This window comes from Oryzias latipes, chromosome 12, assembly GCF_002234675.1.
Source record: "Oryzias latipes chromosome 12, ASM223467v1".
Lineage (NCBI taxonomy): Eukaryota > Metazoa > Chordata > Actinopteri > Beloniformes > Adrianichthyidae > Oryzias > Oryzias latipes.
This window is the reverse complement of record NC_019870.2, coordinates 5,732,306-5,754,185: the sequence shown is the minus strand read 5'-3', so window position 1 is coordinate 5,754,185 and position 21,880 is coordinate 5,732,306. Positions and strand designations below refer to the sequence as shown.

General features: G+C 40.8%; 3 protein-coding genes across 5 annotated transcripts; 1 reads left to right on the top strand and 2 right to left on the bottom strand.

Annotated features, from left to right (window-relative positions):
• Positions 1-830: 830 nt before the first annotated feature.
• On the bottom strand, positions 831-2,983 carry nsa2 (NSA2, ribosome biogenesis homolog). Its single transcript, XM_020707529.2, has 6 exons — positions 2,828-2,983; positions 1,995-2,182; positions 1,770-1,920; positions 1,503-1,682; positions 1,207-1,399; positions 831-1,098 (listed from the first exon to the last, which is right to left on the bottom strand). Exons 1-6 carry the CDS (start codon positions 2,828-2,830, stop codon positions 1,031-1,033), a joined length of 783 nt encoding a protein of 260 aa, XP_020563188.2. The 5' UTR covers positions 2,831-2,983; the 3' UTR covers positions 831-1,030.
• Positions 2,984-3,207: 224 nt separating this feature from the next.
• On the top strand, positions 3,208-11,224 carry gfm2 (G elongation factor mitochondrial 2). Of its 2 annotated transcripts, XM_023960528.1 has the most exons (20): positions 3,208-3,472; positions 3,675-3,756; positions 3,949-3,994; positions 4,090-4,187; positions 4,267-4,392; positions 4,467-4,555; positions 4,658-4,746; positions 4,833-4,893; positions 5,805-5,990; positions 6,077-6,157; positions 6,231-6,379; positions 8,021-8,161; positions 8,224-8,323; positions 8,394-8,574; positions 8,648-8,724; positions 8,797-8,935; positions 9,017-9,190; positions 10,356-10,471; positions 10,545-10,727; positions 10,794-11,224. In XM_023960528.1, the coding sequence occupies exons 1-20, from the start codon at positions 3,464-3,466 to the stop codon at positions 10,920-10,922; spliced, it is 2,256 nt and encodes a 751-aa protein (XP_023816296.1). In that variant the 5' UTR covers positions 3,208-3,463; the 3' UTR covers positions 10,923-11,224. The 2 variants fall into 2 exon arrangements, with proteins under 2 accessions (XP_023816296.1, XP_023816295.1); XM_023960527.1 differs by having other exon boundaries at positions 3,210-3,472; positions 10,545-11,224.
• hexb (hexosaminidase subunit beta) lies at positions 10,188-21,150 on the bottom strand. Of its 2 annotated transcripts, none has more exons than XM_011481498.3 (14): positions 20,855-21,150; positions 20,593-20,744; positions 19,371-19,436; positions 17,297-17,343; positions 17,073-17,183; positions 16,882-16,983; positions 16,675-16,807; positions 16,410-16,590; positions 16,255-16,341; positions 16,101-16,173; positions 14,914-15,094; positions 12,790-12,880; positions 12,599-12,703; positions 10,188-11,353 (listed from the first exon to the last, which is right to left on the bottom strand). In XM_011481498.3, exons 1-14 carry the CDS (start codon positions 21,109-21,111, stop codon positions 11,290-11,292), a joined length of 1,650 nt encoding a protein of 549 aa, XP_011479800.1. In that variant the 5' UTR covers positions 21,112-21,150; the 3' UTR covers positions 10,188-11,289. The 2 variants fall into 2 exon arrangements, with proteins under 2 accessions (XP_011479800.1, XP_004074569.1); XM_004074521.4 differs by lacking the exon at positions 14,914-15,094 and adding an exon at positions 15,287-15,461 and having other exon boundaries at positions 20,855-21,149.
• Positions 21,151-21,880: the final 730 nt, after the last annotated feature.

Below are 21,880 nucleotides of genomic sequence, written 5' to 3'. Positions count from 1 at the left end.
CCAAATGTGTGAATCTTTCCGTCGGTTGGCCGTTTGTCACCAATGTTTACATTTTTAAGGGTGAGTTTAGTGTTGGGTAAACTATAGCAGCACTTTAGTTTGCAATAAAAACACTGATTTTTGAAATGAAATACTTCAAAAGAATAGCAGGGTTCAATAAGATAAAGTTGAACTTGACATTTTTCTGCTCAGTTTATATCAGCAGAAACCAACAAAGACCCACTGATGGAAACTGTTAACGGGATATTTTGCTGATTTTGGAGAATCTATGTAAAGAAATTTTAATCTTAAAATTGCTTTTCAAATGAACTACAACCAATCTGCAGAAACATTGTCCTCAAAAATGACATGTTTTTTAGATTTGACCTAAAAAGAGCATAATCCTAATTAAAAACCCACTGGGAACGTTTCTACAATAGATCAACAGATAACCACAGTGGGTCTTTATGGCATTACCCATCAATAAAAATAAAATAAAAACATGTTTTGTTCTGACAGTATAACTTACATGAAAGGATGAGTTTTTCGACAGGCTAATAAAACAGCGTTTTTTTAAAACGACTTAAGTCATTAAAAAAAAAAAAAGACGTTATCTAGTAAGAAAACACCCTAATCTTGTCCAAATATCACGTAGCTCTCAGGAGCGCCGAATAGTTTGAGACTGAATTGGGTTTTTTCGCCGATAGCAAAAAAAAGTCCTAATTTCTGTTGCGGGTAATTTCGTTGTGCTTTGGGTAATGTGGTTGCATTTTATTCTTTTGTATGTAAAAACCTGTCAAATTATACCATTCTTCCACCTACTAAACAATACTGGTTCAAACAATTCAAGAAAACGTTAAAGTTTTGTTTTATTTATTTGAAATTTAACACCTTTTTCTCTCAGTTTCTCCTTGTTGCAGAAAATGCTCCGAGCAACCTTTCCGATATTCCAAACGGTCCAAGAAACAAAGTCCAAAGCATCTTTGATGTAATCTGTACTCTTAAACATAAATTAAGAGTAGGCAGGCACAGTTAGCGGGCATTCTGAGTCTCAGACGAGCAAAACGGCGTTGATGCAGCCGTCGTTCTCTGGGTTGTTTGTTACCTGGGCGTATTTACCTGGAAAGCAACACAGAGACCGAAAACACCAACTCAAGTTAGATTCAACCACACTTTAAAGCTGAAACTGTCGGTACTGTGCAGCTGGAACCAGAATGGATAACTCACCCCAGATAACCTTTCCTCCTTGTGTAACCAGGCCCAGCTCGCTGACATTGACTTCTATCACTGTTCCCTTCGTGATGACGCCCAGAGACGTGTAGAGGGGGGAGGAGGGGTTCTTCTTCACTCCGAGGATGGGGAGACAGAACGTTGCTTTCAGCTCTGGATGAGTGACGTGAGCCTTTTTAAAGCGCAAACCCTAAAAGAAACACGAAGGAGACGTGCTTAAGGTTTTCAGGGTCTTTGATTTGAAGCAGATCTGACTGTAGAAAATCCTAAACAGAAGCGTCCCGTCTTCTCACCATGGGCCGGATGAAGCGCTCGTACTTTGGAGGTTTACGTGTGAAGCCGTCCCCGACAAAGCACACTTTAGTGACCATCCTCTTCCACGCTTTCTTCTGCCTCTTCCCTGTTTTGATGACTTTCAGTACTTCAGTCTCTCCTTGAGCACGCACCTTTGGCAAAGGCACCTCCCATTTACCCTGCACACGGAAAACAATTCACAAAAAGCACATCAAATTTGGGTTTCTGTGGTTTAAAAATATAAACTCTGCAGGGCTTCTACTTACAGCCTTCTCCTTCCTTTTCTGTTTAATCATGTTGGAGAGCACCTTTGCTCTGGACTGTCCTTCTCTGTCCAGCAGGTAGGCTGGGACTGCTCCCTCTGGCGTCTTGTCGTCATTCTTCTGCTTAGTTTTCCTCTGTTCGTGCATTTTGATGCTATAAACAAAGAGTCGTGTGTTGAACTCTGTGTAACAGCAAAGAAATGATCATACTTTTCCAACGTTACTCACGTCTTCTTCATCTGGATCTTCTCTGCATGTCTCTGTTTGTGGTACAGTTTGGCCTTCAAGCCGATCAGTTTCTTGGCTTTGTGGGAGCGCTCGTGAGCCTCCCTACTCTCCTTCTTCCTTTTCCTCTCGTGATGGTCGAGGCGGTAGCCATGCCGCTTGCGGTGCAGCTCAATGTGTTCGTTCTGAGGCTACATTCACAAAAAAGAAGTGGTTTTGAATCTCAAAATAGAATAATTCTAATTTTACAAAATTATTTACATAGAGTAACGTACAGAGTTTTTAGGTGACACATTCAAAACATTTTAATTGCATCCAATTTAACATAAAGGCATTTCCAGGGGTCACTGGCATCTGTACACAAGTGCACAAGTGATGTGTAATAATGCAACAAACATTGAATTTATTTTCCGTTATGGCTGTAAGATTTAGGTTGAAATTATGACTTAGAATTTGTATTACAAGTAGGAGCATAACATCTATGTACCCACTTAATCACAGTTAACAGATTTCCTTCAAATGAGCAAATTTCTCCAGAAAAAAAACCCACAAGTGTTACGAATCAATAGTTGTGCGTCAAAAATCTCCCGGATAGTACTAGCTCCAGTTTAGTTTATATAAAACTGGGAATTATTAGTTTCCCCTGATGAAAATACAGTACTGAAATCATTTCATTCAGTAGTTTGCGATATATATAATGCCAAAAAAACCCATAAACTTAAAATTTATAGCAACACGTGAAGTCGCCCCACGCAGCTAACACTAGCATAACATGCTAACGCGCTTAGCCGCTTTAATGTGAACAAAAACAAAACTAAAAGTATTACGCTTCTCACCATTTTGCGCTGGAGATGTTAAGTATGATTGTTAATATTTCAAATATCGTTGCAGTTACGAAATACACCGATTATTTTGGGTTTTTCTTTCCAGGCTGGGGGTTATCGGTGTTGTTGTCCCCCGTGCCGATGTGTAGAGGAAATACGTCATCACTTGATCTACAACACATCCGGTACGTTGCAAGAAACCTGCAAAGTTGTACAAAAATATTTATTCTGACCCGCTGTTGTCAATAATATATATTAAGAAAATAACAGTATTTATTAAATATATTTAAAAGACTATTTTAGAACATATTAGACTTGGATAGACAAAGTGAGGTTTTCGATTTATTGACGGAACTAAAAAGAACAGTTGGGTTGTTTCTAGAGGGTATATTTTAGGTTGTGTACAACATGTCTCAAACAAGTTACATGCCTGTTTCGGCTGTCAAGGGTATTTTAACGATTTGTATTATTTTTTATAACATGTGCATAACGAAGAATTTAACTCTAAGTTTCGGTATATTTATGTAGCCGCTAGACGCTTCTCTCAGTCTGCATAAATCTGAACGTATCATTACATGTTTGGAGCATTGAGGATTGGAAAGGAGTTTCTAGCAAAAGGTGAAGCCTGTCAGCTTCACAATTAGCAGAATGCTTTGGGTAAGAAATCATTTAAAAATATTCTTTTTCAAATACTGTAATCATGTCTTATTGTTTATTTAGCTTGTGTGAAAAACCATTATTGCTGTATTGTAGCATAAACATAAGTTCATGTTGGTTGGATGTGTGTTTCCCCAAATCTCAAAGCTGCAACTTAAGTGTAAAAGCACAAACAAAAAGATTTCTTATATTTAATGTACAGGGACGGTGTTTGGTGTCCGCTGGCCGACAGAGCTGCAGATGTAAAGTCAGCTTTATAAAGAGACAGTATGGATTTCTTCCAGGTAGGTTTGGTTTATGATCAGACGCTGTAGCATATTGAATCCACCGATATGTTTCAGGTTGTGAGGATGTAGATCTCTGTCCATTTTCTACAGATATTGAAAATTTGGGGATTTTTTCACCTTTTTAATATTTGTTGCCATGCATCGGTATGCTGGAAATCTGATTTTAAATGATTTATCCTGTTGTGACAGATGATGTTAAGTCGCTGCGGGCTGTGGTCACCCCTGACATATCCAAGTACGTTTTAGCTCTTGAAAGACAGATTGTTTTTTAGAAATGCATCAGCAAATTCTGTTCCGATGCTTGTGCTGAGCTGTGATCTGACCCCGCAGGATTCGAAATATTGGCATCATGGCCCACATTGATGCAGGAAAAACCACCACAACAGAGAGGATGCTGTACTACTCTGGCTATACGAGGGCATTAGGAGGTGCAGACGCGTGCCTCAGTTTTTGTTTCTCAGAGCTCTCACCGCTTTTGCTTAGTTTATTCTTTCTGTCTGCTGGTAGATGTTGACGACGGGGATACAGTCACAGATTTTATGGCTCAGGAGAGGGAGCGCGGCATCACCATACAGTCGGCAGCAGTCACCTTCGACTGGAACAGTCACAGAATAAACCTCATAGACACTCCAGGTAAAATGCTCTGCCTCTCAAAGCGTGGATCACATTCAAATGAGGAGCAGACAGAGATGTTTGTGTGACTGCAGGACACGTTGACTTTACTCTGGAGGTGGAGCGGGCGCTTCGCGTTCTGGATGGAGCCGTCGCCGTGTTTGACGCGTCTGCTGGTGTGGAGGTTAAGAGAAAAAAATTTGTTGGGTTTTTTTTTTTTGTTGTTGTTGAGTATTTCACAGTTTTAACAGCTGCTTCTGTTGGCTGTAACATAAAACCGCATCAGGCTCAAACGATGACTGTATGGAGACAGGCAGAAAAGCACAGCATCCCCTGTGTTTGTTTCCTGAATAAGATGGACAAACCAGCAGCGGAGTGAGTGACTCTTTAAAATGTTTCATCTTTTGAACTCTTCCTTAAAAAAAAAAAAAAAAACGAACCGTCCTTTTATTTGTCTGCAGCTTGAAATTCTCCATGGAGAGCATTAGACAGAAATTGAAGGCCAACCCCATCCTCCTGCAGGTAAGTAAGGAGAAAACAGCAAAGATGTAACTTCGTCAGAAATATTTAAATATACACCTGTTCTTTTTGTTGTTGTTTATCACACATATGTACTGTTACTCTAAGTGTACTTTTCCAATATATCAGAATATTTACTCTCTTGAAAGGGTTTCTAGATACAATTGCACCAACACAAGATTAGCTCACAAAAAAATGTTTTCAGATTTGAGAAGTCTTTATGTATGGTATTCGTATTTGTACACATTTAAGCAAAAAATAAAACCACCAATTTGTTAATTTTTAGTTTGTTTCTTTTTTTCCCTTATTTCTTTCACGTTTTCTTTCGTTCTTTGTTTTTTTTTCTTAACCTTAGTTTAAAAACAGCTTTTTAAATGTCAGGCATTTAGTTTTAATTCTTTGTTTTTATGGAAGTATTTGTTTATGATCAAGTAGTCAGGTTTTGGGTTTAGAGATCACCACACAAGCACTTTTTTTGGAAAATAAAATTTGTTTTTTGTTTGCATTTTGTAATTCTTTTCAAGCCTCTTTGTTTAAAAAGAAATTCTAAAAGAAAATAAGTGCAGAACATTTTGTGAAATGTTTGGTGAATATTGATCAATCCAAAGTAGAAATTGCCTCCTCAGAGTTCTGATTTCTTCTGGTTCTTTCTGGATTTGTTTAAATTAACTAAAGTTCCTCTAGAATACTGCCCCCTGTTGTTAACAGATGTATTACTAAATTTTCTTCACCTTTTATGTTGATTTTGTATTTAAATCCTTCAGTGTGAAAGGAAGTACTTTAAGTTTGCATGATCGAAATAAATAAACCTGAAACGTCTCAAAAGATAAGTTTCTTTTATGGATATTTAAATTAGCATGTTTCAAAAAGCTCTCTTAAATGATGGTGTGTAAGCCAGTATTTTTCTTTTTAAGGTTCCGGTCGGCAGTGGTAGGAACTTCTCAGGTGTGGTCGACCTGTTAACCAATCAGAAGCTGATATGGAGGCCGGGATCTGCCAGGGACGATGGACGAGTGTTTGAAACCCACACTTTGGACCAGTCTGTGGAGCCAGAACTCGTGCAGGAGGTCGGCGAGGCCAGAGCGGCCCTGATCGAACAGGTGCACATCCGAACTCTGACAGCAGCAAAACAGGATGCTTCTTAAACATCCAAATCCAACTCCTGCCTTCTGAATCGGAACCTCAGGTCGCTGATGTGGACGACGAGTTTGCAGAGCTGCTCTTGACCAAATTCAGCGACGACTTTGACGCCGTTCCTCCTGTCGAAGTGAGTCTTTTACTGCGTTTGCAGCATGTGCTGACTGTGAACTCAGCCCTGAAAGCTCTGTGTGTGTCTGCAGCTTCAAGAGGCCGTGAGGCGGGTCACTCTGACCCGCAAAGGTGTTCCAGTTCTCTGCGGGAGCTCTTTGAGAAACAAAGGCGTTCAGCCTCTTCTGGATGCCATCACTGCATACCTGCCTGCTCCTGATGAACGCCACCATGACCTGGTGTGAGTAAACATCCCCAAACAAGTCCAGACTTTCCGATTTTACAAAAGTTTAGACACACGTGTGCTTTTTAATGTGTTTTTCTCTACATTAAAGTACCACTCAGATCATCTTTTGATCCCAGTGGTCTTTTAATTATGTTTTTTTTGTCTTCTCCTGATTCAGTCTGATTTGAATAAAGAAATACACAGAAATGCAATTTTGAACTTAATTTTCTTTCTCCATCATCAGAAAAATGCCACAAGAACATATCAAAAACACCAAAAAAACAGGATTTTGCAATCTAGAACAGAAATATGTACTCAGATGTCTCACGGGCAACTAATAAATATGAAAAAGAAAAAAAATAAAGGTCTGGAATATAATGAACTACATACAATAGTTGGGAAAAACTACACACAATATTTTAAAGAGAGCAATCAAAGGAGCTTAAGTAATTAAATATTCTTAAATATTTTGAAGTTTCTAGATTTTAGGGATTCAAATCAAAGAGGTTGTTTCTCAGCGTTTCAATGAGAAACTTTGTAAATCAGCAGCAGAGGACGAGTGTTTTGGAAATGAAGGCGTTAAAGGTTTTGAATGGAAGTCGGTCCCTAAATGAAATGATGTGTAAATGGGTAGAAAACTGGTCTAATGTTTTCTTCCCTTCAGTTCTAGTTAATTGTGGAGTTTTAAATGAACTTGTATTTCTAGAACACCATTAAAATGTTTCTTACAGTTTGCTGCAGTAAAACTGCAGTGTTTTGGTCTAGTATAACCCACCGAACAATCTAAATTTGATGAGATCTGTGAATTCTGATTTGTTCAGTAGACAATTTCACCAGATGACATTTTTTTGGTATTACTATTTTAGCTTTATTTATCGATAATAAAGCAATAAACATTATAAATATATTTGAAACCTTAAATGAGTTTCTTTAGTGTGGAATCAAACGTTTTAACATGGAATTTGATCAAAGTCTGTCGACAGGGTTTTGTGATTGGCCCTGAAGCCCTGAAGGGCCAATCACATCGACCACAATCACTCGATGCAAAAACAAAAACATGAAAATCACGCAAAACAATCAAATAAAAAAAATATATATATTACATTTCAGAAATTAGAAAGTTACAGAAATAAAATAAAAAACGAAATCAAAATGAAGTGTTAAAAAAAGAAAAGAAAAGATGACGTTTGAGTTTTGAAGAAGAGGGAAATCAGAAGGATATTTTGGCCGAATTAAGCAATCACCAATCTTTTGCAGTGGGCGTGGCCAAAAGCTTAAAGAAATATCTTCTGTTGGAAGATACCAACAGGTGAACAAACGTCATCCTCCAACCAACAATGTCCCATAATACCTACCTTTTCTGGTTTCTGATTTGAATTATTTTAACATTCCCTTTTGATTTCTGGAAATTACTTTTGTTTTGCAAAACGTTTCTTATTATTTTGGGATAACGTTTCGTCTTTGAGTGATTTCTTGATGTATTTTGGACTTCAGGGCCACCGTAGTTTTAAGAAACTGCCACATTTGAAATGTGGCAGTTTCTTGTTGATATATTTCCTAATTTTTACAAAGTTTTCTATTTTGTGCAGCAGCTCTGGACTTTCAGCAAAAATTCACGCCAAAACAAAAGCATGATTGTTGTTTTAAATCTTTTAGGCGGTGGTACAAAGACGACTTGTGTGCTCTGGCCTTCAAGGTTCTCCATGACAAGCAGCGCGGCCCTCTGGTCTTCTTAAGGATCTACTCGGGAACCGTGAAACCACAGACAGCCGTCCACAACCTGAACAGGAACTGCACGTATGTGTTACTGTGACAGCCAAACGGCCTCAGGTCCACTGCTAATTCTTCTGCGTTTGCAGTGAGAGGATGAGCAGGCTGCTGGTGCCGTTTGCTGACCAGCACGTGGAAATCCCCTCCATGTCTGCAGGGAACATCGCGCTCACTGTGGGACTCAAGCAGGTAGAACAGGAGAACGGTTGTTCTCTTTAAGCGCTCCTGTGGCGTTCTGAACAGCTTTGCGCTCTCGCAGACCGTCACTGGAGACACCATCGTCTCCTCCAAAGCGTCTGCAGCAGCTGCAGCTCGACGAGCCCAGAACCACGGCGGGACCGGAAAGGGAGAACATCCCAGCATCATCCTCTCCGGAGTGGAGGTCCCTGAGCCGGTCTTCTTCTGCACTATAGAGCCCCCCTCCACGGCCAAGCAGCCGGGTGGGTGTTCTGATCACGCATGTGACTTTTTACCTCCAGCTATCCTCTTATGGTCTCACCTCTCCCCCGCCAGATCTGGAGAACGCTCTCAGTTGTCTTCAGAGAGAAGACCCGAGCCTTAAAGTCAGGGTGGACCCTGATTCTGGTCAGGTATAACCTGCTTTGGATTCCGGTTTGGCTTCTCTTCTCCTCTTCAGGCAGCTGAAGGTTTTCTGTCCTCAGATCATCCTGTGCGGGATGGGAGAGCTGCACATCGAAATCCTCCACGACCGCATCAGGAGAGAGTACGGCATCGAGACCGACCTGGGCCCTCTGCAGGTGGCCTACAGAGAGACGGTCCTGCACGAGGCCTCAGCCACAAGTACGGCCCTCAGAACCCTGCGAGCGCCGCCCCTCACCCGCTGCCCGTAACGCCGCCGCTCTGTGTGCATGTGTGACGCAGACACGCTGGACCGAACGGTGGGAGAGCGGAGACACGTGGTCACGGTGCAGCTCACGGTCAGACCTGCAGAGGGCGCTGTGTGTGAGGTGACCTTCACCAAGGAACTTGAGGAACAGCTGACAGCAGAAATGAAGGAGGCGGTGAAGAATGGCGTGGACAGCTCATGTCTTCAAGGTAACATCGAGTCACGGCTGCTGTTTCCGGGTCAGTTTTATGTTTTTTTTAAATCAGGATGGAAGAGTTTACCAAAGTCTGACATCTGATATGATCAAAACAGCATCTTTTGAAGAGGCTGCAGCATTTCTTTCAAATTTAAAAAAGCAGGAATAGATCTTCATCTGAATAGAAGCTCCACATCTAGTTTCTTTTTTAATTTAAATTATGGTCTCATTATTTGTGATCATATTTTTGATATTATGTGAAGATTAATTCCTCAAACAAAATTTTTGTGTTTTTCCTATATTAGGTCACTAAATTGATTTTTTTTAAATATATATAATTTTTAAAAAAAGTAAATCTATAGATTTGAAAAAAAAAAAAATCCAGGCTTGTGTTTCACATAATTTTAATATGAAACGGAGAATAGATTTAAAGTGGAATTATATTCAAACAGTAAAATTTGGGCTTACATTCATGTCCAGCATCAAATTCTCTCAACTACAGGACTTTTTCTGGACTCAAAGCCTCAGTGCTGCCTTCAGGTACCAAACTCTGCTGTTGAGTTAGCTTCATGCATCTGTTGTTTACATTTTCTGACCTTTTTGCCTAAAAACGGCATTATTATAGGCAAAAGACCCCTGGGAAGGCTTTTACAACAGTTTAAGAGATGATTGGCGGGGGACTGAAGCCTCTTTACTCCTCAATACAGCAGTATTTTTAAATCTTTAATAATTGATGTTTAACCCTTGTGCTATCTTAGATGACCCCACCCTTCCATTGACGTGTTCTCCCTACCATGACAAAGGTGGAAAGATTTCATGTAATCCATGGATACCAGTGAGGATCACAAATCATTGAAGTAAAAAGGTTCAATGCTCTGTCTAGTGGGTCTAGATGACCCAACTCCCAACGTTAAAGTGCCTAGGATAGCACAAGAGTTACAGAGTCAATATAACAGCATTTTACAGTGAACGAAAGAACAGTTTGTATTTTTGCTTTTTTCAAGTCTTTCCTTTTATTGATCAAACAAAATGTTTTTTACAATTTTAACTATTTAAGTGTTTTCAAGCATTTGATTCTCGGATGTTTTACCTTTTTGGTGCTTATAAGACAAATGTCCATGTGACCTGAGGAGCTGAATTTCGGGTGAGCAAACCTCCTCCTCCTCCTCCTCCATCAGGTCCAGTGTTGGGTTGTCCTGTGCAGGGCATCTCTGCTCTGATCCAGAGCGTTACCACGGCGGCAGGAACGTCCCCCACCATGGTGTCGGCCTGCGTGTCCCGCTGCATGCTGAAGGTGAAGCTGGAACACGTGTGCAGCGTCCGGCTGCGGGAATGCTGAAAAGCTGCAGCTGTGGCTTTGATTGCAGGCGCTGAGGCTGGCAGGAGGGCAGGTTCTGGAGCCCGTCATGTCCCTGGAGGTGACCGTGGGAGAGGAGCACCTCAGCGCCGTGCTGGGAGACGTGGCTCAGCGACGGGGGGTGGTCAGAGACATTCAGAGTCGTCATGACAGCAAGGTGCTGCTGGCGAGTGCCCCGCTGGCAGAGATGATGGTGAGTCCATCAGGATCCCCCTTTGGTTTCAGTGACCCTCACGGCCGGCCTGTTCTCTCATCGCAGGGCTATTCCACCGCTCTGCGAACCCTGACGTCCGGAAACGCCACCTTCTCCCTGGAGCTGGCCGCCTACGAGGCCATGAGCTCTCAGGACCAGAATAATCTGCTCAGACGGGCGGCTGGTCTGCTGTGACCCGGACAGAGGACTCGCAGGAACCATCACACTCGGATCGTCACAGAGGATGAAGATTTATTGTGAAAAACATTCACAGAATTGTAAATAATGTAAAATCAATTTGGATCCAATTATTTAACAGTTGGGGTTCAGTGACGGCAGAAGAGCTCCTGTTTGACCATCAGACATTCAGAGGAGTAAAATAGCGCCGCCACAATCAATAAAATTGTTTCTCAGCACTGCTGGGAAAAGGCAGCATTTGATTTTTTTTAATTAAATTCTTCTTAAAAAAAACACTATTTCCTTAAAAAAAAAAAAAAGCCCAGACTTGCAGTTGATCCATGCAGGTTTGATTCCCTTTTGTTCCCCAGTCAGCCTCAGGCGCTCATATGCCTTTGTACTCGTGCCGACAGAAGCTGGAAAACAGCGGCTCAGCTGGGATCCCTCGCCTTCCAAAGAGAAACATGTTATTGTCGTTTTAGAGATTTAAAACAAAAAGACCAATTAATTTTTTTAGGTTTATTATACAGAGGTCTGGCGCTATAACTACCTTTCGCAGTCTCGCCGATTATTATTATTATTATTTTTTTTTTGTGTGCAATTTTGCATGTTTTTCTTTAAACAGTGCATTATGTTCTGTGTCCTGATTGGCTGTTGACCATGTCAATCAAGCTCCGTGCTGCCTCCTGTACAGAATGCCTTCAGTTTTCCAAATCTACAAGCAGATCTTTGTTTTCATTCTTTGAAATTCTATCAAACTTACTACGGTTTAGATTTTGAGAATTAAAAAGAAAAGAACACACTCTGTACAGGAGATTAGAGGAAATTGAAAAAGATCATCAGCCAAACAGAACACACTGCAGTGTAAAAATAAATAAATAAATAAACCTAAACAAAATCAGTAAAACACATAAACGGTGAACCACAATATAGCTAGGGACCAGCCTTAAAACATCTAGAAGTACTCTAATAAAGTCGACTACTCCACTGATCTCACTGCAATCACATGGCTTTATTTACAATTGGCTCTAAAGAAGCTGCAATTTATGAAATTGTTCATTTATTCCTCATTATGCAGTTTTTTGGTCTGATCGTTCTGCCTGTTAACCCCTTTAACAGCTGAGCTTTAGCTCCAATGTTGATATTCTTTTGTCTAGCGAAACTGAAGCTACACGCGCATCGCCCTTGACGATGCGCGTCCGAGCGCTTCTGTCCAATGAAAAGTCTATGTCCTCTGCGTTCAGAACTCTCGTGTTCACGCATAGCGACGCGAGTTTCTACAACCGTTTTTGGGCTCTGCGTACAAAACCACTGAAGGCGTGTTGAAAGTTAAATTAATTGAACTTTGACCGATAAGGGACTCGGATTTTGTAGTGACGTATTACGGATGGCGTCCCTTATATTCAAAAAGTGCCAACCTTTTGAAACCTGATCATAAAGGAGAAAACAATAACTGTTGTTTGTGTCTGGCCGGAATTTTACGACAGCAAGTCTTTTATATGTCAGAATATTGCTGTGAAAGAAAAAGCCTAAAGAGTTGAGAGTTTATGTAGTCCACATAAATCAGCTGATTCACAGATTTATGGTATGTCAGAGCGTACGCTGTTCAGGTGCTGCTGGTGACACATATGGCGTTAAAGGGTTCATTTGTTTTTTTCATTTCACTGAAACTAAAGTCACTCCATGATACTCACTCCACCATGCGGCAACGGTGCGCCGACAGTCTGTTGTACGCGTCGTTGATGTCCGTGACGTCTTTGGCGCTCCACAGTCGCTCTGCCACAGCGCTGGCTCGAGGCCTTCGCGCGCCGACAAGACGCAGGCAGGTCAGTGGTTGATCATGTGACCGTGACCTCCGTTACGTACATCCATCCAGAAGCCTTACCAGAGTCGGGGCGTCAGGTTGGTCGCGTCCACATACTCCCCCCACAGGCAGGCCTCTCCACCAATCACAAGCTTCTTTTGTTCTTCAGTTCCTTGTGGAAAAAGTCAAACGTTATGAGATATAATGTTATTTAGATCAATTCAAAGATTATGTGATAAAATGGCCGCATTCATTGTTCTTCCTCTTTATTCAACAGGCTTACATAGACTTACACGGGGGGGGGGGCAAATTAAGGATTTAAATGAGAATAATTGGTCAATAATGTGGACCAAGTGCTGATGTAGAAACGGATCCAAATTCTGAAGATTTTTCGTGCAACTGGTAAAAAAAACAAAAACATGCAGGTAGTTCCTAGAAATTCCAGCATTGATTTTTGCGTCAATATTCCAGGAAGACTGCACCATAACCCTTGTGCTATCCTAGGCACTTTAACGTTAGGAGTTGGGTCATCTAGACCCACTAGACAGAGCTCTGAACCGTTTTTTTTCAATGATTTGTGATCTTCACTGGTGTCCATGGATTACATGAAATCTATCCACCTTTATCATGGTAGGAATAACACGTCAAAGTAAGGGTGGGGTCATCTAAGATAGCACAAGGGTTACAGATTACAGATTTTCTTATCTTCTTTGGCCTTTGCCCATAAAGTTTTACTGAAACTGACTCAGCTTTCTGATCTAGGTCAGTCTGCTGCTTTCTAAGACGGAAGAATAAACGACTTCTCATTATTCATTTTGGGATTTTTTTTGTGTGTGATTTTTTTTTCCATATTTTAGAAACAGAACTGACAGCTGGGATGATTTCTCACAGCTGTCCTAAAAAGAAATTTGAGGAATCATGGTTTTGTTTTTTTTCTTTTGCAAGAAATAGTCGAAAAATGAATGATTTGAGTACTTTTTAAAACATTTAACATGAAATCATTGACTTTATATGAAAACTGAACAGAATGACCCCTCCATCGAGTTTCAAACAGGAAGTACCCGCTGGCCCCGTGAAGCCAAAATCCCAGAAACTTTTATACAGAAATAAACAGCCATTATCCGTCATTCTATTTGTCAGAACAACCATTCTTGCACTGCTACTTTTTATTCAAGTTATAAACTGACCAATCAGATGCCTCAATAAAAGCATGTGGTCTCTCGTCAAACAATCAAAACATTTCACTGACAGATTCTCAAATTAAAGGTGAAAGGGATGTGGACGTCCAACAAGCTCCCTCCTGACTGGTGAGAGTAGTTGCCATAGAAACATTGACTGACTCAGGCTAAAAACTGCTTACTGATGACGTCTGGCTCCAACATGGCGGTGACTTCATCGACTTCATTTGGTTGGAGCTGGAAGCTTAGCATTTTCTATGGGTGATGTCAGACTCACTCAGTCCAGTACAGTATGTATACAGTCATTGCATTTAATTCAGTTTGTTTTCGAAGCTTCAAATTTAAAGTAATTTCAAGGCGCTATGCAAAGAAAGTGTGGATTTCTTTCAATTGAACTATTTACAAAAGAAAAATCAGCTACTTAATTTGGTCCTTTGCATTTCTAAACAAAACTGTTGGCCTTTGGATGGATTAAGGGTCGCACCCATTGACTGTATCTCAGAACTGGACTGAGTGAGTGTGACGTCGCTCATAGAAAATGCTCCAACCAAGCCATGTTGGAGCCAGACAACGTCATTAAGCAGCGATTGGTCTGAGGCAGTCTGAGAAATCGTTTCTGTGGAAACCAATCTCACCAATCAGGAGTGAGCTTGTTGGAAGTCCATATCCCTACCACTTTAATTAGCAGGGTTGGGAAAATTTGTAAAACATTTCGAAATAACCTGCAACACTCAACATGAGACCCCTTACTTTTGTTGAGGCCTCTGATTGGTCAGTTTATGACTGGAATAACATGAACTACACAAAATATTTCATGAAAGTTTTTTAGGATCAACAAGAATGGTTATTCTGACAAATGCCTTTTTACTATACATCTCAATAGAAGTCTATAGGAATTTGGTTTCTTGGAACCAGTAGGTACTTCCTGTTTGGAGGGGGTCACTCAGTCCAGATGTCATATACAGTCAATGGTACTGCCCCGCCCATCTTATAATGAATAAAACTGACACAAAAAACATACACAAACCCTTAAAATCCTGTGGGTCGGCCTTGTAAGTGCTCTGCCAGTCCTGGCCGTAGGAGATACGGTTCAGGTACCAGGGAGAGGACAGCAGGGTCTGGTACCCTGCCGAGGTAATTTTTGCCATCTCGTTCTGGTATTGTTCCTGGTTTCCCTTCCAAACGTGGATAAGTGTGTCTGGCTTCAGCTAAACAGCACACATACATGGGAGGAGTCAGATGAAGCTTTCAGACGGAGGAACACGGACAGAAAACCTCCCAACCTTTGTGCTTCCAACTTCTGTTCCTTTTTAGCAGCTGGTGACATTTGAATCCCACAGCTGTGCAGTATCTGTGTAAGCCTGCTGAACAAGAGCCCCATCCACTCAAACAGAACTGACCGTTGAAGTTGAGCGGCTCGACTTTGTAGTACTTCTGCCAGTCCTGAGCGTAGCTAATATAATCTAGGTACCAGGGGGCGGAGAGGATGGTGGTGTATCCTGCTGTCGTCACCTTGTTCATCTCCGCATCGCTCCCGCTGCCCATCCACACATGCACTACTGTGTCTGGCTTCAGCTGCAACGAGCCAATGCTGCTAATAAAGTTGCTCATGGACTGACATTTATTATTACAATACTTAGGAAAGACAAGTTTTAGTGACCGTTTTTTTTATACTTATCTATCGAACCTTAAAAGTCAGACGAGGCTGAAGTTTTTGTTTCAGCTTCCACTTGTACAGTAATGGGTTAAGAGAAAATCTATACCATATTTTAATGTTGTTGTTTTTTTTTTTTATCTGACGCCCACTTCTGCCTCATACAGGCGGGTCCGTGAAAATATTCTGACATTAAACTGGTTTGTTTTATTTTTAGCCTCCAGTTTCCCTTAACTTTTAAAAGTTGATCTTCATCCTCAGTGAAATATCTAGTCAAACATAATCTGTAAACTATGCCATTCATTCTTGTTTACTTGTTTGTTCGGACACATATTTAATTTACACTTGATTATCTTGCGAGAAAACCAAGGAATCTGGAAAACTTCACCTGCTCTGTTCAGAACCAGGTGTTTATCTCTGAGTCACACTGGTTGAGGTTTTGGCTAAAGATGACCTGGATCCATTTTAGGCCAATCAGATTACTCAAAATAAATCAATAGACTAAAAATTGTAACCACAAATTATGTTATCAATTGAATTGTTAAAATATAGAATCCTACCTTAACACCATTGTCAAAGACCTCCTGCCAGATGATGTAACCCTTCTTAGTTGTGGTGACGATATCCAAAAGTCTAGAAAAGCAAAAGAAAAGCTAATTGTTGTAGTTGTTCTAGTGTGGAAAACTATCTGAGCTCAGAAAAAAGCAAGCAGACTTTTGGATGTAGAAGGACTCCAGTTTGCTGTAGTCCTGCCCGAAGCCTTGCCGATCCATGAACTTCTTAATGTCCGGGTTGGACTTCCTGCAGGATGAGAGCAGCAGCTAAGGCCTGCCATGTCTGAAATCAGGAGGTCTGTGCGGCAGTCTCACCAGCACGTGAAGTCCACCTCGTCCCCTCCCAGGTGAACGTAGCCGTCAGGAAACACGTCGCTCACTTCCTTGAAGAAGCGGCTCATGAAGTCGTATGTGGTGTTCAGGATGGGGTTCACCGGTCCGAAAGAGCCGGACGGCGTGGCACCGGAGAAACACGGGGTGAGCAAATCCATCTGGCCTGAGAGGGAAGACATGGAGGCAGACATCAATGAAAACAATCATAATAAGTCAAACGCTGAGGCTAAATGCGGCAGGGGCTCACCTTTCCCCCAGGACTGCGTGTGTCCTGGGGTGTCGAACTCCGGGATGACCCGGATGCCCCTCAGGCGAGCAAACTCGATCACCATTTTCACGTCAGAAGGCGTGTACACGTGGCTGTAGGGGTGGTAAGCTCCCTAAGAACATGGCGAGGCGTTAACGCCGCGTACCCAACAAGATGGCAAAACAGAGCTGCCGCCGACTGACTGACCTGCTGACTCAGCTGTGGGAACGTCCGGCTCAGATACGGGAAGGACTGGTCGTCAACGATGTGCCAGTGGAAAACATTGAACTTGTTCATGGCCATCGTTTCCTGTTTGAACAAACAGCGTAACATAAACGAGGAAATTCCATCAAATGATTCAATTTAATGAATTCAATGACACTGGGAAAAGGTCGTACCAGATTAGCCAAGAGGACTTTAATGGGGAGAAAATGGCGCGAGCTGTCCAGCAAGATGCCTCGGTGAGCAAACCTCGGGAAGTCGCTCACTTTCGTGGAATTGATGGTTTTCTGGAAAGTTCAGAGGTTTTGCACACAAAAGAAAACTTTTTAAACCTTAACTCTAGTTTAACGGCAAGACCTTTGGTGAGAGCAGAGGCAAACAGCAACAGCTCTTCACTTACAGCTCCATAGTCATCCTCATACACCAGCTGGCTGAAGGTTTCCAGTCCTGAAAGGGAAATTTGGGGAAAATTTACATAAATTAATTCTACTCTGATAACTTACAGACATTCGGAACAGGCAGGTATAAAAAAAAAAATTTCCATACATGTTTAACGTTTTTATTTCAATTAAATGTTATCTAAAAGCAAAAAAATTATAGTTAAATGTTATTTATGCTTCCTCATTCTCATTTTCCAACATCCTTAGTTAATATAGACAGGATTTGATCACTAAAACTTAAAAGTTAACTTTACTTACTATTTTTTTGCGAGTAGATTTGAGTTATTAATAATTCACTTCTTGTGTTTAGGTTAAAAAAAAGAAATATATAAAAAGAAATATATAGTCATATATTTATTAAATATTTCTCTTACAAACCCTTTTAAGTGTGGCTGTGGACATTTGACCTCAACGATAAACAAAGAAAAAGCTCTTTTTTTGTTTTTGAACAATTAAAGTCCCACTCTGATCATCTTCTGATCTATTTTATTTCCCGGTGGTCCTTCAAAAAACTTGAAATTCACCTCCATGTTGTGGGCCGGACTGTTGGCACAGAGCAACAGAGCGGGGAGTTTCTGCTTGGAGCTTATTTTCTGCGACACAAATAAGATCTTTTTACGACTGCATTTCTTTTGTCTGCTCCTGATTCACGATTTGACTAAAGAAATACTCAGAAATGCAGTTTTAAGCTTAATTTTCTTAATCTATGTCTTCTAACATCAGAAAATGTCACGAGAACATGTTAAAAAGACCCAAAACGCCATTGTTATTGGAATGCGTCTTTAAGCTTAGAAAAGAGTTCATAACACAACTGTTGCTTTGAAAGGTCCTGGATTTTGTAGATGTCAAAAAAGCTTAGAGAGAAAAGTGGAAGCACCCTAAATGCAAAAGTCCAATAATTTATAAAAACTTTTGGTTCCTTTCAAACTTTTCTGTACATTTTTTGTCATATAAACAAATACTTATATAAATTAAGGTCCCAATCTGCTCCTGGAATTTTAATTTCCCAGGAAAAAAAATCCTCACTTTACTCAAAAAGTGAAGTTTCTGAAGTACAATGTAAAGCATCAAAATATGGCAACTTAAAAAGCAAATTATTCAAAAACAGATTATTTTACATTTGATACGGAGACGAAATGTAAAAACTTTAGAGACCGTAACAGAAAAATAATCCTGAATGACCCTCGGATTTTATAATCTCCATCAGATGAAAAGGAATGCAGTTTATCTGTAAGACTCAATATTGACTTGAGATCTGCAAACTCAATAGACTCAAAGAGCCTGAGTGTTTTCAACATGCCTACGTGTTAAGACATAGAGTGTGTTCAGACCGGACACATGTGGTGTCCGCTTAAATGGGACCAGAGTTCTTCTCCTCCAATAATCCAGAACAAATATTCAGTCTAAATACACCCGAGCGGACCAGAACCCGCTCTCGGACCCAGGTGGTCTCGGTTTGTTTCCAATCAGACTGAGCTCTGGTTCACCCTGAGATACCTCACTCTGAATACAATCCGGTGCTGGAGCGGAACAACGGAACCACAACGGCCACCGTAGCCGTAGGAATGTAGCAACAGATGAGCCGCGGACAACGATTGTCAGGCGTTCAAAATTTGTGAGCGAAATATAAAGTTTGAATGAACTAAAAGCGCAGGACTTCCATAATTACTGACTCTAGTTGCTTTGCCCCACCCTCGTGGTTTCCTGACCAATGAGTGAAGAGAGCTTTAGTCACATGGTAGCTTTAGTCTGGAACAGGACAGTCGAATCGATCCGGACCAAATTAAGCGGACTGAGTTGGAACAAACGGTTTTCCCAGTCTGAATAAACCATTAGTGAATTTACAAAAAATATATAAATATAAATTAACATAAGTGATCATAGGCCTTAAATATCTAAGAAAATATTGACCGTTTAACACATCTGGATGCAAAGATACATTAAAAAACGTATAAAATACCAGAAATTGAAATCATTTTCCATTAAATATGATGATAAAATAACAATTTCAAATAAAGTGTTCAATAGTCGTACCATGCAGAGCTCCCCAGACGGTTGGGGCTTTCAGGACAGCGACCGGCACATCCACAGACAGCTCATCTGCGGACACAGATGGCGGTAAACAGCACGTTCATTTTCTGCTTATCACAGCTCTGTTTGGGTTCAGGTTTTAATGAGGTTTTAAACACTTTGTCAGCGCTAATCCTTCAGTTTAAGGTCCACATAAGCTCCACTTTGTAGTTAGAAAATCCCTGCACTCCAGTAAAAATAGCAGATTTAACATTTCCATTCAAAAACAAAACAATTCATGTATGAAAACGGAAAATATTCAGATCAATGACTATGTTGACTACTGTGCTTTATTCCCAGCAGTAGCTGGTTCCATTGAGGTCAAACCTCAGCAAAGAACAGAACAGGAAAGCTAAATGTTTTAGGTATTCAACGTGTCCAGATTAGCCTAAAACTAATAAAAACAATTTATTTAAGATTTTGTTTTAAAATTTTTTTAGTACAGTTTAGTACAGTCTTCTACAAAAGTATTTACCATTGTTTTGCTTTTAGTTTTAGACAGAATTTAATCAACTAAAGTGACCTTTACTTTATGCTTCCTGTTTTCTGCCAGCCGCAGAAGAAGTTCTGTTCATTTGTTTACTTATTACTTCTTATTCACATATCCTCTGTTTTAACTATTCCATGTAGAAAATGTTTATGCTCATTGGTTGTGGATGCACTTATCTATATGTTCTGTAAATGTGTTTATGTTCAATAAAACTTTTTTTAGTTGTGAACGTGAACAGTACTGGATGTAAACAAACTGGTAAAATAACATGGGCTCCAGGACAGGTACCTGTGGGATTCCCATCTTAATTGAATAAGGTGAAGATTGTACATTTTTATTAACAACAAAATACATTGTAGATGTGACTTAAACCCACTGAATTCCTGGTTTGATGAGATAAAGGGGAAAAACCTAAACATAAAAGTTATGGTTTTCAGAATAAAAGTTCTTTTTTTTCTATTATTATTAATTAAATATTTACCTGACAAGGAACTTAATGTTTGTAATAGTGCAAGAAGAGTGGAAAAGCAAAAAAAAGCTTGTTAGTATGACCTAAATTTGTTTTTATTAAAAAAATATAATCAACATCTGTGTCCATTTACTTAAAATTAAATAGGATCAGTTTAAATCAGAATTCTCTACGTCCTAAAAAAACAAACATTTTTAAAACATAATACCACGAAGTGGGGGACTCACATGACTCGTCTGACGTCACAGAAGGATAACCATCACATTGGGAGTCAGGTGATGTGATCGACACTTGCAGCTCAGTCAGTTCCAAGGGGCCAGCTCGTCTGTTTCTGCTCATCTTCTGTTTTTTAGGGCCCCCAAAAATATAATCATAGTACCTGCAGAGAGAGGGAAACCGGTCCTTGAACGCACCACTGCACCGGCTCCTCTATTGACCAAACCAGGCAAGTTAAAAAGCGAACGAGCCGCAGCAAACGCAGCGTCTCACCTCCTGTAGGCGCTCTGCAGCAGGCTGCAGCTCGGACCGGCGGTCGACCCCTTAGCATCGGTGAATTCGAAAGTGGCTCCGCTCAGCTTCAGCGGAACCTCCGAGATCTGCACTTTCTGCGGCAGAGGCCACAGAGAGCCGTATTTGGAAGCCTGGACGACGGGCTCGATGACATCCTCGTCCAGGAGGTTGTCCTGCGTCCCCCGGCAGGAGTTGAGAGCCAGGAGCAGCAGAGCGGACACAGACAGCGCGCGCATGCTGGCAGGAGAGTCACGAGACCCAACTGCCGATCGCTGATTTACAGTACTTCGAGGGGGCGGGGCTTTACATCCGGAAATTAATCTGTCCAAAAATTTAAAGGAGACATTTTATTTTCAGAACAACCGGAAGTAGTGAAGTTCGAGTTTTTTTTAATACATTACATGTTCATTAAGGTAAAATGTCTCACCTGAAAACAAACAAGCTTAACTAAAAACAGTTTTTATAGTACGTGATAAAACAGGAAATTCTTCCTTTAACAGAGGCTGACACTGCAGTTATCTACTTTGATCAGATGGGGGCGACAAAAAGCTAAAAAACCAAAACAGTAAGATGACCAAAACTTGGTAGTTTTGCCCAGTTACATGCATATACTCTACTACTGCTCCTACCCCTGGCTGAGGATCCTGTCTCCGGCTCGTCTCGCACCCCCAGCCGTCCCCCAACTTCAACTGGATGAAGATCATTTGCTGGACTTTAAACATGTAGTTCTAGAGTTGGTTAAGCCAGTTCTTCTCTATGAGTTCTTGTACATCGTCCTGGGGGAGGATCCCTCTTTCATCTGGACACCCCTGAGGTTTCTTCGTTTTTTTGCAGATTTCGTTTTTTTTTTTTTTTTAGGAGTTTTTTCTTAACGCAAAGTAGGGTTTAAGGGCAGGGATGCCAGTATAGTTTATTCTGTTTAGTTAAAGTTATCCTATTGAATTGTATGCATTTATGATCCTTTTTGTTTGTATGTTTACATTAAAAGACTTACAAAGCCCACTG

What these genes read in the sequence shown, in the direction of transcription:
- nsa2 (XM_020707529.2), bottom strand. An exon ending in AAGATCCAGATGAAGAAGAC is followed by an intron (nt 1,921 to 1,994) that starts GTGAGTAACGTT and finishes CTTTGTTTATAG; the next exon opens with CATCAAAATGCACGAACAGA. An exon ending in AGGAGGAAAGGTTATCTGGG is followed by an intron (nt 1,099 to 1,206) that starts GTGAGTTATCCA and finishes GTTGCTTTCCAG; the next exon opens with GTAAATACGCCCAGGTAACA.
- gfm2 (XM_023960527.1), top strand. An exon ending in ACAGTATGGATTTCTTCCAG is followed by an intron (nt 3,757 to 3,948) that starts GTAGGTTTGGTT and finishes CTGTTGTGACAG; the next exon opens with ATGATGTTAAGTCGCTGCGG. An exon ending in AAACCTCATAGACACTCCAG is followed by an intron (nt 4,393 to 4,466) that starts GTAAAATGCTCT and finishes GTGTGACTGCAG; the next exon opens with GACACGTTGACTTTACTCTG.
- hexb (XM_011481498.3), bottom strand. Translation starts at nt 21,111, where the DNA reads ATGCGCGCGCTGTCTGTGTCCGCTCTGCTGCTCCTGGCTCTCAACTCC. An exon ending in CGTCTGGGGAGCTCTGCATG is followed by an intron (nt 17,344 to 19,370) that starts GTACGACTATTG and finishes TTTCCCTTTCAG; the next exon opens with GACTGGAAACCTTCAGCCAG. An exon ending in GAGGTGGACTTCACGTGCTG is followed by an intron (nt 16,342 to 16,409) that starts GTGAGACTGCCG and finishes CTCATCCTGCAG; the next exon opens with GAAGTCCAACCCGGACATTA.